Here is a 16,493-nt window from a genome sequence, read left to right as displayed (position 1 = left end):
GTCAGGGATGAAAAATATAACTAAAAAAAGTACTGCCATTCCATCCATTTTGGGACTTCTTCTTCTTCGTCATATCACTCTAGGGGGGTAGATGTTACCCGCTTCACGATGTTCCGCCATATCTCTCTGTTTCCTGGCATTCCGCTACACTCGTGAAGTGAATCGCCAATCTGAATCCGCCAGCAGCCTTAATCTGATCGGTCCATCGATATGGATTCAAAATTGTAGCACGAGGTAAAAAGCTTTTTTTAAACTGTTGTCAAAATGGTGTGGATGAAATTTAAGCGTGTGTGCTATATGGTGGTGAAATTTAGCAGCAGACAACGATCCAAACAGTTCATCAGAGAACTCTCTATGATAGATGCGTTACAATACGCATAAGTATGCGATTTTTCTACGCAGTGATAGAGAATGAAGTCGAGAACGAGTCGCACAGCACATAATGACCCATTGTTCTAAAATATATTCTTCATGTTTAGATAGATATTATGTTGTTGGACCCATTAGTGTAATTTTAACAAAAAATATGAATGTCCATTATAGGAACCTAAGCAAATCCAGTCATGGACAATTGTTGTACAATATTGGAACCCTTTGTTTGAAATGGTCGTGATAGGTATATGATTAATCAGAAAGAAAAGACAATACAGAAAAGCGCATGTAATTAATACCTTTAAAAAAAGTTTATTTTCGACATATGTCCATAAATGGATATATCCATAGAATTAAATCCAGTTATGGACACTGATGAATTTTATTTAAACAACATAACCTATCATGATACTAAATCGTGTAATATTTCGTACACTTAACTACTATAAATAAAAGTAATATAAAATTTTGCTGACATTTATACAAAAATTCTTATAACCAAAATTGTGTCCTCACTTCCTTAAGGATTTTCTTAGTAAAAACGGATTTCTTCGAAACGAGTTGCAGCAACTAAACATAACGTTCTGCCATCTTCAAACATTTTGGCCGAATAAGATGAAATGTCGTATTTTGATAGCTTATGAACCAAACTTTTATTTTAAGTATTGCCAAATTATATAACGTTCATTTTGGTCTTAATATTTAAATTTAATATTTATTTTGTCCATTACTGGATGCTTGTCCACCACTGGTGCCGTTACCTTACCTACTTATTAGCGAGGCGCGCCGCTGCACGCCACTAGTCTGCGGAAGACCTTCACACTAACATCCCAAACTAATCTATATTCAAATGAGTCAAGTTTGGAGCTCGTGAGCATCTCGCCCTGTCATCTCCCCTAACCCCTAGACTACAAGCCCGCATAGGACAAAAATATGGGTCAAATGAACCACCAGGGGACATATCTAGAACGATAGCAGAGCAAAAAATAATAAGATTCATCACTATGCCGTCACTTGTAAGCTGTCCAACTGAGTGCAGATGAGAATTGAAAAGTACAGGTAGACTCGGTAAATTTTGGTCATATATTTTTGTACGGCATTCTTAACCATCGATAGATCCATTAAAAATAATAAGAAACCGCTCAGTGCCGTACAAAAATGTGGGTCCACCAAGTCGGAATTTTTATTTAATTTCCGAGAGTTACCGGGGGTAAATTTGGTCATTTGACCATGTACGGCATCTGTGTCATACTATTGCTATACTGCTTTTAATCCATTATTCCGCAACGCCGTACAAAAATCATGGGGACAAGGGGAAAAAATCGAGAGATGCAATCCCCTCTCTTTCCCCACTCCAGGGGGTCATTTGACTAAGTACGGCTTCGGTTCCAAAACATTATCTAGCACTCAAAAGTACTATTAAAAGCAATGCCGTCAAAAAATAATTGTTCTTTTAAATGTATACCAATAATCATCTTAATTTCATCGAATTCTTGATATAAAGAGCTGTAAGGTCATTTGACCCTGTACGGGAACTTTTTTTTTAACATGATATTGTAAAATTCAATTGTTGTATAGTATTGCCGTTCAAAAGAAACCGTTCTAAAAAAAGTTATAGAGAAATGCAAAACCAGAAATTTTGTTAAAGTTTAAACATCGTAGATTAATGAAATATAATAGTTTTCTACACTTTATCCGTTGTTTTAAATAGTATTAACATAGATAAATTAGGAAAAAACGATGCCGTACATTTTTGTGCAGACCACATCTTTTAGGCTGATGAAAGCGACGAAAGCTACAATTTTAAGAGTGCTTTATGGCCATTTGATACAGTACGGCATTAACATATTTTTACCCAACTACGGCAAAGCAAAAGGAGGGTTATGGTTGTTTACAGGTCATGTATGCATGTTCATCTATTCCCTCGTAACTTCTAAACTACTTATCAGAATTCGACAAATGACATATCATTAGAGGCGTCTGAATTGTTCACTGGATAACCAACGACCAGCTAGCTAAAGGCTATATGGGGTTTCACAAAATCTAATGTGGCGCCCTCTAGCGGACAAAACATACAGAGTAAAAAAATAAAGTTAAGATAAATATGCAGTGTTTGGTATCATTTGAAAGCGCTTTACTTGTACATTTTGAATATGAGAATATGTACACTAGCATTTGCTTGTGACTTTACCTGTATTCATGGACTGATTGCATATAATTCACATCTTTTCGTTCATAGCTTTTTTATTAGTTCATCAATTTAACGGAGTCCATTCCACCTGACTCCGACTTTCCAAGGTGATAATTAACCACCTCGAGCTTCTTAATATTAATGTATATTTATATTTTATTATAAAAATATAAAGCAAATATTTCGTTATATGGATTTTTTTCTTTTTCAGATTTTTCCCCTTTGAACCAACGAAAATGTACGGCACATGAAAAAATATTATCTATGCATAAAATACTTTAAAAATAAATTTATTTCGTGTTGTGTCAAATGACCCCCTGGAGTGGGGAAAGAGAGGGGATTACAACTCTCGATTTTTTCCCCTTGTCCCCATGATTTTTGTACGGCGTTGCGGAATAATGGATTAAAAGCAGTATAGCAATAGTATGACACAGATGCCGTACATGGTCAAATGACCAAATTTACCCCCGGTAACTCTCGGAAATTAAATAAAAATGCCGACTTGGTGGACCACCATTTTTGTACGGCACTGAGCGGTTTCTTATTATTTTTAATGGATCTATCGATGGTTAAGAATGCCGTACAAAAATATATGACCAAAATTTACCGAGTCTACCTGTACTTTTCAATTCTCATCTGCACTCAGTTGGACAGCTTACAAGTGACGGCATAGTGATGAATCTTATTATTTTTTGCTCTGCTATCGTTCTAGATATGTCCCATGGTGGTTCATTTGACCCATATTTTTGTCCTATGCGGGCTTGTAGTCTACCCTTTGTACCACATCAGGTACCTGGAGCCGCCTGTCGTGTTTATTACATGTCACCAGAAACTTGTATGAAAACACAAAAAATAATCATGTTATATGAGTAAAAAGGCTTCACTAATAAAAAGTAAAGAGGAATTTGCTCGCATTATTAAACGCAATATGAATAGATTTTTAATTATGTATTTCAAAAAATGCCGAACGAAGGGATCATTATAATTATCATTTATCATACACAAGCTAAGCCCTTTACTTTGCAAACACGGACAACACCGATACCGATGTTGTGTTTTTAAATTTTAATACGCTAAAAACGCTAAGGAAACCTTTCTTGCAAAACTTGCTAATTGCTAAACAAAAACAAAAAAAACATAAACTGTGTTAATATACCTAATAGAGTTGACATATAAGTCAATATGAACGCTATTAAGCATCATAATTATAAATTACTAGCGGTCCGCCCCGGCTTCGCCCGTGGTACATATTTACGTTTTCTCTACATAAGAACCATCCTCGTACTTCAAGGAATATAATAAAAAAAGAATTATCGAAATCGGTTCAGCCGTTCTCGAGTTATGCGCTTACCAACACATTTTGCGTTTCATTTTTATATATATAAGATTAATACGTCCGTTATTTTAGCTATATACTGTCTTTTAACCCAAAAGTAAAAAAGGTAGAGCTTAAGGGAAGTTTTTTTGAATTTACTTTTCTATTTATAAAATGTTTAATCAAAAGTACCTACTTAATAGTTCCGCTACTATAGACATATTTTTCAATATTCTATTTTACCTTTTTAAATGTTGTAAAGTTTAAACCGTTTTTTTTTCTGGCATTCATATATATGCGAGATTTCATACCCACTCGTAGATTACAAATTTACGAGTGTTTTATATGGGTAGATAATATTCCTAAGTTTTATTAAATAGAAAACGTGCAGGCTAAAAACGTCTTCCATTTGTAGACACAGTTATGTAACTCTATTATTTTTTTTGCGCGTTCTGTAAAAACGGCGAAGCAACTATGTGGTCCGTGGTAAAGCGTGCCGTTAGCAGGAACAACACCGCGAGCGAGCGCCCGCCTCGCCCGCAGCACCCCGCAGGCCGCAGCGCACATCACGTGACGTCATCTATCTCGACCAGCTCAAACCATAACTTACTGCAAACTGAAAACTTGACAGCTTTCATTACCAGCCTGCGCTGCTTGTTATATTTGTTAAATGTTATAGTAATTTTCTTTGGTCTTATAAAATATTGTACCAGGCTAATAATTTCATTCGATATTTAGTTTAGTTTGTTTCGATATATTTACATAGGTACACGTTACTTATATTTACCTACAGGTCAATAGTGTATTTAATTTTCCATATCCTAACAAACGATTTAAAGAGCAATTAAAACAAAGTCGCTTTCTCTGTCCCTATGTCCCTTAATCCCTTTGTACGCTTAAATCTTTGAAACTACGCAACGGATTTTGATGCGGGGTTTTTTAACAGATAGAGTGATTCAAGAGGAAGGTTTATATGTATAATAACACCCATTAAATAGTGGAGAAGTACTGTTATTTTTGAGGTTTGTAATGTGATGTTGTAAATACATAATTACATTTTTTCCGCTTACATTGCAAACGCAGGCTCAACCCTACGAGTTTTATCAAAATAATGTAAGTACTAAGTATTGTACACATTGAAAAGGTCTACAGAAAAGTCCGCGATGGTATATGTCTATCTATTATGGATAACCCACAATAACTTTTTTTTGTCATTTACTTTTTACGACAAATAATGGTTAATTTCCGAAGCGATTTTAACCATTACAGCATTAATCCTTAACGAATTAAATACTTTGAATACATTGTTCATTTAATATAGATCTATATGGCCCTTTACACCGTATGATTAAAGAGAATATTTTCGAAGATATTACAGATTTCAAAATTGCGGGACGTAGCGTTTGCGGCGGTACCGGCCGGCCGCCATTGCACCCGTGCGAAGCCGGGGCGGGTCGCTAGTTATAGGTAAATAAAGTCAGAAGACTGCGAATAGAGTCCATGTCTCTATTTACATTATGTAGTCTTTACCAATTACCTTTATTATGGCATACGAATGACATATTTTATAAGCACAATATACAGGGTGCCCCGTTTATAGTGGTCCAAAAATTTTTTTCAGCTTGAGAGCATCATGAAATGAAAAATTAAATTATGGTAAATTTCGTAATATTTCGATTTCCATGCTTTAATGTACATGATGTTGTTTTTGAAGATGTTACAATCGAAGGACAACTATGATTTTTTGTGTCAAGAATAACCCTATGTTAAGGTAGTTTTTAGCAGTACCAGCAAAACCTTGGTGGTACATTTTTTTTTCACAGGATTTTTTCGAAAAATCAATATTTTGCCGAGAAATTCAAAAAACTACAGAAAAAGTTAAAATAAAAAAATGCAGTTTAATTATTTACACAAGATGAGTCTATAGTGCGATAGGTAGGTTATTGCGCTATACCTATACCAAATTTCATTCAATTCGGTCCAGTAGTTTTCATAACAGAGTGGTTTTGTGACAAAAATATTGAAACTCCGGATTATTTATAAAAAAAATCATAATTTCTAAACCATAAGTTTTCGCTTAACTAAAGTTTGTTTTAAATGATTACTCATGATGCTCTCAAGCTGAAAAAAATTTTTGGACCACTATAAACGGGGCACCCTGTATAAATATCTAACAATACAGATGCCGCGTCTTTTATTATGACAATACAATTTAAAACATTAGATATAGGTAAGTCGAAGATTGTTTCACCTACACCACAGAATAATAACTAGTACACGCATAAATATTGTTAGCGCTTAACGATTCATACCATACCAGTACATAACTGCCGTTTTCAATTTAAAAACATAAAAATAACCCATTATAATTTCTAATTGCTTGTAATGACCCTCTCCCTTAACTTATAGTTGTACAAGTGCAGGGGCCAGAGGACTGGGGAGGACCCCCGATATAAAATTCTTACTCTTGCGTACTTATTGTTAATGAGTCGTCTAATTAATTAAAGAGTTGTCGAGGAAATTTAAACGCTAAGAATTAACGGAAATACCTAAGAATAATTGTGCATCTACTTATAAAGTTATAGTTAAATATGTCGACAGAAGAGCAGATTGCATGGCAGATGATTACCTTTTTAGGTTCAGAGAGACATTTATTTCAAAGATTAGGTATAGATATTTCACACATTTCATTTATAAGTTAACATAAGAATCATCACTACATAGTATAAAACAAAGTCGCTTTCTCTGTCCCTATGTCCCTATATCCCTATGTCCCTTTGTACGCTTAAATCTTTGAAACTACGCAATGAATTTTGATGCGGTTTTTTTAAATAGATAGAGTGATTCAAGAGGAAGGTTTATATTATGTATAATAACATCCATTAAATAGTGGAGAAGAACCGGAAGGAAGTTAGCGCGGAAAGTTTATTTTTTTTAATTATTAATATCTCAAAAAATTGCTCCTTAAATGCTCCATCAGAATCTGTAATTGCTCCACTTCTACAATTATTAGTTTATTTATAATTAATTTTTAAAATAATCCAAATACTGAAAACTTGATTTCCCTATAGAATGAAAAATATTCACTTTTCATAAAAAATTTTTTTGCAAAAAAATTGCTCCCGATTTGCTCTATCAATTACAAAAAAAAATTATTTAATTTTGATAATTTTTACAATAGTTGACTGAAAAACTATGTTTACATAGTAAACTACTGCGCTGTGACGTCATCAATTATTGCTGTTGCGACGCATAGGGGCCATATTTACATGTATCAGCACTGCAGCGATATCTGTAGACCTTAATGTTTATGTTTTCTTATTTATACATATTATTTACTAGATTTCTGCCCGCCGCTTCGCCCGCGTTTTCAAAGGAAAACCCGCATAGTTCCCGCAAACGATAGCAACTTGACACCGAAAGATGAAACAAGCGACTGAAACACAAATTAATTAAAAATTACTTGAAGTTTTAATAATACGAATAAACGTAATATGCGAGTTTAGGGATGGGTAGGGAAATGTTTATAAACATACCTATGATAAGAATGATTTTAAATACATAATAATATCTGTTTCTTTCAACTTTTGCTAGATGAAACTCAATAATTAATTTATGTAATAAGTAAAATTTTTATGTAAAACCTATTGTCAAAAATAATTCTTCATATAATTATAAAGAATTATTAATTATACTCTAATGAAAAATTTTCAGGTGATTATATAAAAGTAGGGCTCAATTTTTTTCGCGAACCCTACTTCTAAATAATACCACTCTTCAATAATTTAAAACTCCTTGACTGAATCCCTTCACACCCTGAAATAAAAAGTGCATATTAATTTTTCTTATAGTAAACAGAAATTCAAATTCAATTATTAATACCAATTTAATACTTTGATGATGATTGACAGTAGAAATATTTATTAATTGTTCATTATTATTGAATAAAATAGTACTTACACTTGTTATTCAATTGTTGACTCAATCACTAGGTATCCATACTAATACATATTATAAATGCGAAAGTAACTCTGTCTGTCTGTCTGTTACTCAATCACGCCTAAACTACTGAACCAATTTTCATGAAATTTGGTATGGAGATATTTTGATACCCGAGAAAGGACATAGGCTATCTCGAGAAAATGACGCAATCCCGGAAATCCCATGGGAACGGGAACTATGAGGGCTTTTCTTTGACTGCGCGGGCGAAGCCGCGGGCGGAAATCTAGTAAATAATATAAATAAGAAAACATAAACATTAAGGTCTTAATAGATATCGCTGCAGTGCTGATACGTGTAAATACCTATGACCCTTATGCGTCGCAACGACAATAATTGATGACGTCACAGCGCAGTAGTTTACTATGCAAACATAGTTTTTCAGTTAATTATTGTAAAAATTATCAAAATTAAATAAATTTTTTTTGTAATTGATAGAGCAAATCGGGAGCAATTTTTTTGCAAAAAAATTTTCTATGAAAATTGAATATTTTTCATTCTATAGGGAAATCAAGTTTTCAGTATTTGGATTTTTTTTTAAATTTATTATAAATAAACTAATAATTATAGAAGTGGAGCAATTACAGATTCTGATGGAGCATTTAAGGAGCAATTTTTTGAGATATTAATAATAAAAAAAAATAAACTTTCCGCGCTAACTTCCTTCCGGTTGGAGAAGTACTGTTATTTTTGTGGTTTCTAATGTGATGTCGTAAAAAATTACATTTTTTCCGCTTACATTGCAAACGCAGGCTGAACCCTACGAGTTTTATCAAAATAATGTACTAAGTATTATACACATTGAAAAGGTCTACAGAAAAGTCCGCGATGGTATATGTCTATCTCTTATGGATAACCCACAATAACTTTTTTTTGTCGTTTACTTTTTACGACAAATAATGGCTAATTTTCGAAGCGATTTTAACCAATACATCATTAATCCTTAACCAATTGAATACCTTGAATACATTGTTCATTTAATATAGATCTATATGGCCCTTTACACCGTATGATTTAAGTGAATATTTTCGAAGATATTACAGATTTAAAAATTGCGGGACGTAGCGTTTGCGGCAGTACCGGCCGGCCCGTATTTTATACCCGTGCGAAGCCGAAGCGGGTCGCTGTTTTTATATACCTACAACGTTCACAGTTTTTCTGTAGTGTATAATGTATTTAGTATCAGCATTGCACCCGTGCGAAGCCGGGGCGGGTCGCTAGTAATACATAACCTAAAATAACCTGTTGAGTGTTGTAAGATAATTTGAGTTTTAAAAAGGTACCTATTAGTATCAGCCATACCTAAATTAAAAATTCATCTTTATAGTTTTTAATTAAATTTTAAATCACTTCCTAGATTCACAGATTCAATTGGACACCCGATTCAGTACTATTGTAATTTTCATAAAATGCTTTTATCCAATTATGTGTCAAACCTCGTTACATAGAGCAAGTAGAGTGCGGGGTGGAGGTGTGGGGGGCGGAGGGCAGGAGAGGGGATAGTAAGGGATAGATCACGCTACATTGACAGCTCACTAGCTAACAGGATTAGCGAGCCTGGTGTCGAGAAAGCGATGCAATTGTGCGCACTTGATTGTGGGTACTAAAACTAGGTTTCTGTTAAAAAATATCTTATTTATTACTAGCAATGCCCTGCGGTTTCACCCGCATAGATAGCGATATCTTTACAGTGAAAAGTCTACTATAGGTCGGACATGAAAATCACCTTTACCCCGTCCCGCACTACGGCCTTTTTTTTTTTGTTTTAGTGGGGAAATCTTTCATAGATACCCACGGCCTCCAGGGGAGGGGCCGTGGGTTATGTCGGATTCCTACCGACCAAAACCCCACTGTGTTCCGTCAAGACGCATATTGGTAGAATTCCTCCGTGACCCCCGCACTACGGCCTGCTCGAACAGTATACCTACTATTTTCTGTAGATTGACACTTTTAAATTCGTTATATCTTTTGAATGGAATATCCAATTCTTTTCATTTAAAAAGTATTTTGCTGGTATTGAAACAGTCTATAATAAAACATCATTTAATGGGATAAGGATTAATATATGTGTATGGATAACATGGTTTGATTACTGTCGGCACTTCTATTTACTTTGAAAACGTAAAAAAGTTGTTGTAGTAACATAACTACTGAAGATGGACATATGGTATCGCGGACTTTCTTGTAGATATTGATCCATTCTATAATACTGTAGAACATTTTTTTGTTCTATCTTCAATAGATTCCGCAGCGCACGCGATGACAGAAGTTTTATTGAGGATTTTTTTACACCTTGGGTTACATTATTGCATTTTTGGTAAGGATCTCTAATTTTTTTGAAAATGCAATATAGCCTATGTTGCTCAGTAAAGATGCAGCTTTCTAATGGTGAAAGAATTTTTGAAATCGGTCCAGTAGTTTTTGCGTGAAAACCATACATACATACATACTTACATACATACTTACAAACTTTTCCTCTTTATAATATTAGTATAGATAAAAACCGTTATTAACTATCTGTTTGACTCTTCACAAAAATTTCAAAATAAGTAATCCCGTCCCACGAAAGTAAATACCTATTATGTAAGTACATATTTCAATTTATTTCAGAGTTTACCTACCTAAGTTTTAATAATTGTAGGTATAAACTATAAACCAACGCTCTTGTATTATTACTTTTTATGTTGCGTATGTTAAAAATAATAAATACAAATACGTAAATGTGTGGAGCAGGTCGCAGGCGCGGGGACGTAAGGCACGGGGCGGGGGGGGGTTGGGTTGCTGTGGGGTGAGGGGCGCGCGGCGAGCGCGGGGGACGGGAGGGGGAGCAGGGGAGGCCGGGAGACACACCCCTGCGCCACCCCGTGCGTACTCCCACCGCAGATGTAACAAATACAAGCTGTTTGTAACATTTTGTAACAATTTGCACTTAGAATGTTAAACAAATTTAAACGTGGGACGTAAATAAATACGAGTTATAAATACATAATTATTAATTACCAGATTTTATCAGCGAATTTTTTATTATATTGACTAGCCTTCCGCCCGTGGCTTCGCCAGCTTTGTCTAAAACCTAATAAATTATATACAATTATAATATACTTAAACCTTCCTCTTCAATCATTCTAGGTATCTATTAAAAAAAACCGCACTAAAATCCGTTGCGTAGTTTTAAAGATTTAAGCATACAAAGGGACATACCTAGGGAAGAGAAAGCGACTTTGTTTTATACATACTATGTTGTGACTTGTGATAGTGATAAGCTCTTGTCCTTCACGGGATAATCTCGAATTAAAACTTAAAGCTTTGTAATATTATTTAAATAATAAACTGTGTAGGATGAAGTAAACAAAAAGAAGTGGGTAGGTACTTACCTACTCGTTTAGTTGGAGGAATAAAATTAGACATCCCCGCCCAGGCTAGCCCGCGGTGTTATATTCTATCCTTTTATCTCGTTAACAATAACAAGTCTAATTGGTTTTGTAACTCGCTAACAAATATCGATTCTATCGTTTTGTTATCGCTCGCTAATCCAGACGCTGACAAACAAACGCTGTTATGTTATCAAAACCATTGTTTTTAATTCACTGCGCTGGCGTTTTCAGTCGTTCTACCGTATTTTAATATAATATTGTATAATTCAGAAAATATTTACTTAGACATCGTGATATGATTTTATCAAGGTTGGATATTTCTACAAACGATTGCTCGTAATCAAACTTTCGAGGCGTCATACATATACAAGAGAGCAGACTGAACGTAGTCACTTCGGGAGGAGCAGAGCGGCTCGAGGGCGCGGAGTGACCGGCACTCGTGACTCGGCTGTGTCGAGTGAGTACAGACAAGTGAGGAGCCGAGTCAACACTTGGCTCCTTTATGTACGTGTGTATCCTGCTGACATATATACCTACAGAATATAATCATAGTCGTCTAAAATATACAAATGACAAAATATTTACCAATATTCTATTCTTGAGCTGATTTAGGAATATCTTACGATGCACGCCTGCGTCGACAATCTGCTGATGATGACGATGGTGAAATTATATTATCTTATAAAAGTATAAAATGTTATCCTGTAAATAAAATTATTCATCCATATTTATTAGGATCTATCCTTTGGTATCTACAACCTTTGGCTTCTACGATAGATGAGTGGTGTACCTAAAGTCTACAAATTACACTTTTACTACATAATATGCACATGGTAGTACCGAAAATGTAAAGCGCAGCAGAGCACTTCGGCAGTCGCAGCCAGCTGACCCGCGGGCCGTGACCCGCATTGTGTCCAATTGACTCCTCGGGTGTGCGTGCACGTGTGATCGCGCGAGATGCAAGTCGTCAGTGCATCCAACCCGCAGCTCAGCACGCCCTCTCGGCGCGGCTAAACTTTCTCTGCTAATATTTAGTGCTAGCAAATTGCTGTTGTGGACAGGCACGGATACTTTCCCTCGCCCTGTGCTTTCCCTTGCGAAGCGATATAAACATCTCGGCAATATTGTTCCATTATGGAAATTTCTAATCTAGCAGTTACATTTTAATTTTTAGTATACACAGTAGATATTAGTTTTATAGAAAAATGCTGCAAACTTACAGTTACTTTATCGTAGTGAAACTGTAACGATTAGCCCTAAATTTTAATGATATCTTTGGTAACAATTTTATCAGAGTTCAAGTAAAGTATATATAAACCTAACCTAACGTTAGGTTTATACCTACTTTAGACACAAAAGTCTATTCAGTCGATTTTGGGTTAAAAGTCTTCCAACTTCGTTTCATATTAAATTTATCATACCTAAACCATAATACCTTAGACTTTAGAGTATGTATTATACTCTAAGCATAATACCTACAGAGAAGGCAGAAGATTCCCATCAATCGTAGTTTTGACTTTACAATTAGTAAATATTAGGCGACAAACACATCTCCATTACCCTCGTGACGTGACACGGCAGGGCGAAGTGTCGAGAGTAGGTGTAGGTGGCGTGTTAGCGGGAGTTTGGAAATGTCGGCGAGTGGCGAGCTGCTAATGATTAGCGCCTGGCTCGAGTGACGTGTCGCCAGCAGACGAGCCGCTCTTGTGTTACGTAGTCATACGTTTGCGATGTGGACTTCTTACTCTGACCACAACGTTATTCGCCCAATGAGCGTTTTCGTTTCCGAGAGTTTCCTATAGGTATATAAAAACTAGAGACCCCATTATGTTGTAAATATTTATATATATTATGTTCCAATTTCTAAAAGTGCAGTCGCTCATCTTGCACGTTCGAATGATAGATACCCTGTTTTGCTACGGTTGAATTTCCTTGTTGAATATTCATATTTTGATGAATTATCAAAACTATTGCTAAAATATGTGCATGTATTTTGTTTTCAGCCAAAAAAGCTACAACAGTCCGTGGAGTTGGACGACGGTGACTGCGACGGGCGACTGACCGCGCGCCCCGCGCGGGCCGCCGCCGCCCGCGCCCTGACTGCGCCCCCGCGCCCCGCGCCCTCGCGCCCTGCGCCCTCGCGCCCCGCACCCGCCGGCACACAGGACACACGGGAGCTTCGTCCAGTGATCGCACGTTTAGTTCCACTATCGCATAATCGACTTTCCTAATTTTTTTAATATTTAATATTTAAACTCTTCGGGAAGTGAAAACACAAAGTGAATAATTCGCGGAGACTGGGTAGCGTTAAGTTTGGAGGCTAAAATGTTATTTTTCTATGTTTTTTAGTGAACTATTGTGTTGTTTATGTAAACCGTAGTACCGATGTCGATGTCCGCTGAACGAATTGATCCGTCCGACGTCGCTAGGTCCCGTGTCGCCTGGTCCCCATCCCGCCTCGCCTCGCTCGCCGCAGCAGCCGGCACGCCACGCACCGGGCGAACTCGCATTGAATTATATGTATCTTTTTTGTAAATACATACTTATAGGGTTTAAGTAGAATGCTTTTAAAAGTACTAATACCTCAAAAGATTTCAACGGTTACATACTAGGTATATCTTTTATATCAATCGACACCTCGTAATGCCGTCACTATATGCACCTACGGCAGCCGCCGGGGCACACGGCAGACGGCCGGGTTCGCACGGTGCGCGGCGTTGCTGAGCGCAACACCTTCGTCCGCAAACACCCCTCGCGTTCGAGCGACCTTCACTATTGCTGCGTAGCTTTCAAAGGCGACATTCGGGCGGGTGCGTGGGCGCTCCCTATCATATCCTTCGAGTTACGAGACGACGCCTCAGGTCGGGTTTAGTGACGGAAAATGCTTTACGCATGATGTTATTGTTTAGTTGTGATATTTATATTAAATGTATAGCGCGGCGTCGGGCGTCCGGTCGCCACTGAGTGCAATCAGAACTGTATGTGTATATCGTAGTTAGACAAGTTAAGTGAAGGTGCATTTATGTTATGCTCGGAGCCGGCCAGATTCGCCCTTAACGTTGGCTCGGCGAAGGACTATACTCGTCACCCTATCTGTTGTAAACGTTTTACAAAATTGTGTAAGCTGACTTCGTTTTGTTACATTTGTCTCCACGTGCAATAGTTTTGTTGACGCAATTAATATTTGTTATCCGTTTAGCTGCCACGTGTGTCAGCATTATTGTAAATAGGTTCTTTAACACCTAAGTTTGTGTCACAACGGAGTATTTCAATGTATACGATATATTTTGATCTCGACGCGAATCTGCACCGGCGCGGCGCCAACCGAGTAGAGCGGTGACGTTCGAGAGCGGAGACGCGTCACGGAGCGGCGCACCGCTACACGTCCCGCGTAATTGAACCTCAGTAACTCATTATGCCTTGTGCGTCACGTAAATGTTTCTGTCCGTATTTATTATCCGCCGACGAGTGTGATGACGTCGGCTAATTCATCTATCATGGAATAAACTCATATTTTTAATAAAGATTTTTTGAGCCAATGCAAGGTAATAGATCACACTGGAGGTTAATGTATTACGTCTACAATTAAGCGGTTACGTGTACTAAAATGAAATCATTTTTAATAGTTCAACCCTTCAATTGTATATATTCGTGAATATCTGAATGTTTAGATTACGTGGATAAATGTTTCGTATCTTATTCAGTAGACATTAGGTCGATGTGCAACCGAAGTTATCAAACGATCGTCGCTCCGGTGCGAGCCCGCTCCGTGACGTCACCGCGCGCGCTCGGCCGCGCTCGACGCTCGCTCGCTGTACATAAGTTGCATTTACATTCGTGACAAAATATCGCCCTTTACGTCCTCTTTATGAGCGCGTAACGTTTTGCGCCGCTTCGTGAACACGACGTTTTGAGCAACTCTCGTGAAATATCACGAGCTTCGAGCGCGGGCCCGGGCGTATTCTAATAAGATTATAAATAAATATTTATTTCATTGTTTTAAGTTTTCGACAATTTTTATTGTTCATGTTAATTTCCTTGGGAATTTTTATGTATTATTTAGATTAAGTAAGAAAATATTATATCAAGTGAGCGGAGGCGAGCCGCTCGGCGCAGACAGGCCCGGTCGCGCCGTGAGCTGTGTGCAGCACGGCCGCGTGCTGTGTGCTGTGTGCAGCACGGCCGCGTGCTGTGTGCTGTGTGCAGCACGGCCGCGTGCTGTGTGCTGTGTGCAGCACGGCCGCGTGCTGTGTGCTGTGTGCAGCACGGCCGCGTGCTGTGTGCTGTGTGCAGCACGGCCGCGTGCTGTGTGCTGTGTGCAGCACGGCCGCGTGCTGTGTGCTGTGTGCAGCACGGCCGCGTGCTGTGTGCTGTGTGCAGCACGGCCGCGTGCTGTGTGCTGTGTGCAGCACGGCCGCGTGCTGTGTGCTGTGTGCAGCACAGCCGCGTGCTGTGTGCTGTGTGCAGCACGGCCGCGTGCTGTGTGCTGTGTGCAGCACGGCCGCGTGCTGTGTGCTGTGTGCAGCACGGCCGCGTGCTGTGTGCTGTGTGCAGCACGGCCGCGTGCTGTGTGCTGTGTGCAGCACGGCCGCGTGCTGTGTGCTGTGTGCAGCACGGCCGCGTGCTGTGTGCTGTGTGCAGCACGGCCGCGTGCTGTGTGCTGTGTGCAGCACGGCCGCGTGCTGTGTGCTGTGTGCAGCACGGCCGCGTGCTGTGTGCTGTGTGCAGCACGGCCGCGTGCTGTGTGCTGTGTGCAGCACGGCCGCGTGCTGTGTGCTGTGTGCAGCACGGCCGCGTGCTGTGTGCTGTGTGCTGTGTGCAGCACGGCCGCGTGCTGTGTGCTGTGTGCAGCACGGCCGCGTGCTGTGTGCTGTGTGCAGCACGGCCGCGTGCTGTGTGCTGTGTGCAGCACGGCCGCGTGCTGTGTGCTGTGTGCTGTGTGCAGCACGGCCGCGTGCTGTGTGCTGTGCGCAGAGCCGCCGCCGCCGGGCCTGTCGCTACTCACTATTCCAAGTTTCCTCGTGTAATTTATTGACTTGAATAAATGAAATTACGCTTCTAAAGTGTACTATTACATATGTAAATATAGGATGACTAATATATCTATTATAATAGTGAATGTTGTAATTTGTATATAAGTAATGAAATTAAATTTTAAATACATAGATAACACCGTGCGTGCCTCTCATTTCAATGTCTTTTCCCCCAACGCTTCTACCCTGCGCGATACGATACGCGAGAA

The 16,493-nt window shown here is 38.5% G+C and overlaps 1 protein-coding gene across 1 annotated transcript in view; it reads left to right on the top strand.

The window, feature by feature from the left end:
• Window positions 1–13,435, top strand: part of LOC149483123 (uncharacterized) — a 65,439-nt gene extending 52,004 nt beyond the window's left edge. Inside the window, exon 2 of the mRNA XM_089702139.1 lies at window positions 13,255–13,435. Within this exon, the coding sequence (XP_089558265.1) occupies window positions 13,255–13,312 (58 nt within the window). The 3' untranslated portion in view covers window positions 13,313–13,435. The remainder of the gene's footprint in view (window positions 1–13,254) is intronic.
• Window positions 13,436–16,493: the final 3,058 nt, after the last annotated feature.

This window comes from Colias philodice, chromosome 13, assembly GCF_061535455.1.
Source record: "Colias philodice isolate Cphi_HAF_F1 chromosome 13, ilColPhil1 Martin Lab GWU primary, whole genome shotgun sequence".
Lineage (NCBI taxonomy): Eukaryota > Metazoa > Arthropoda > Insecta > Lepidoptera > Pieridae > Colias > Colias philodice.
Note: the sequence above shows the minus strand (reverse complement) of the source record. Positions and strands in the feature narration are given on the sequence as shown.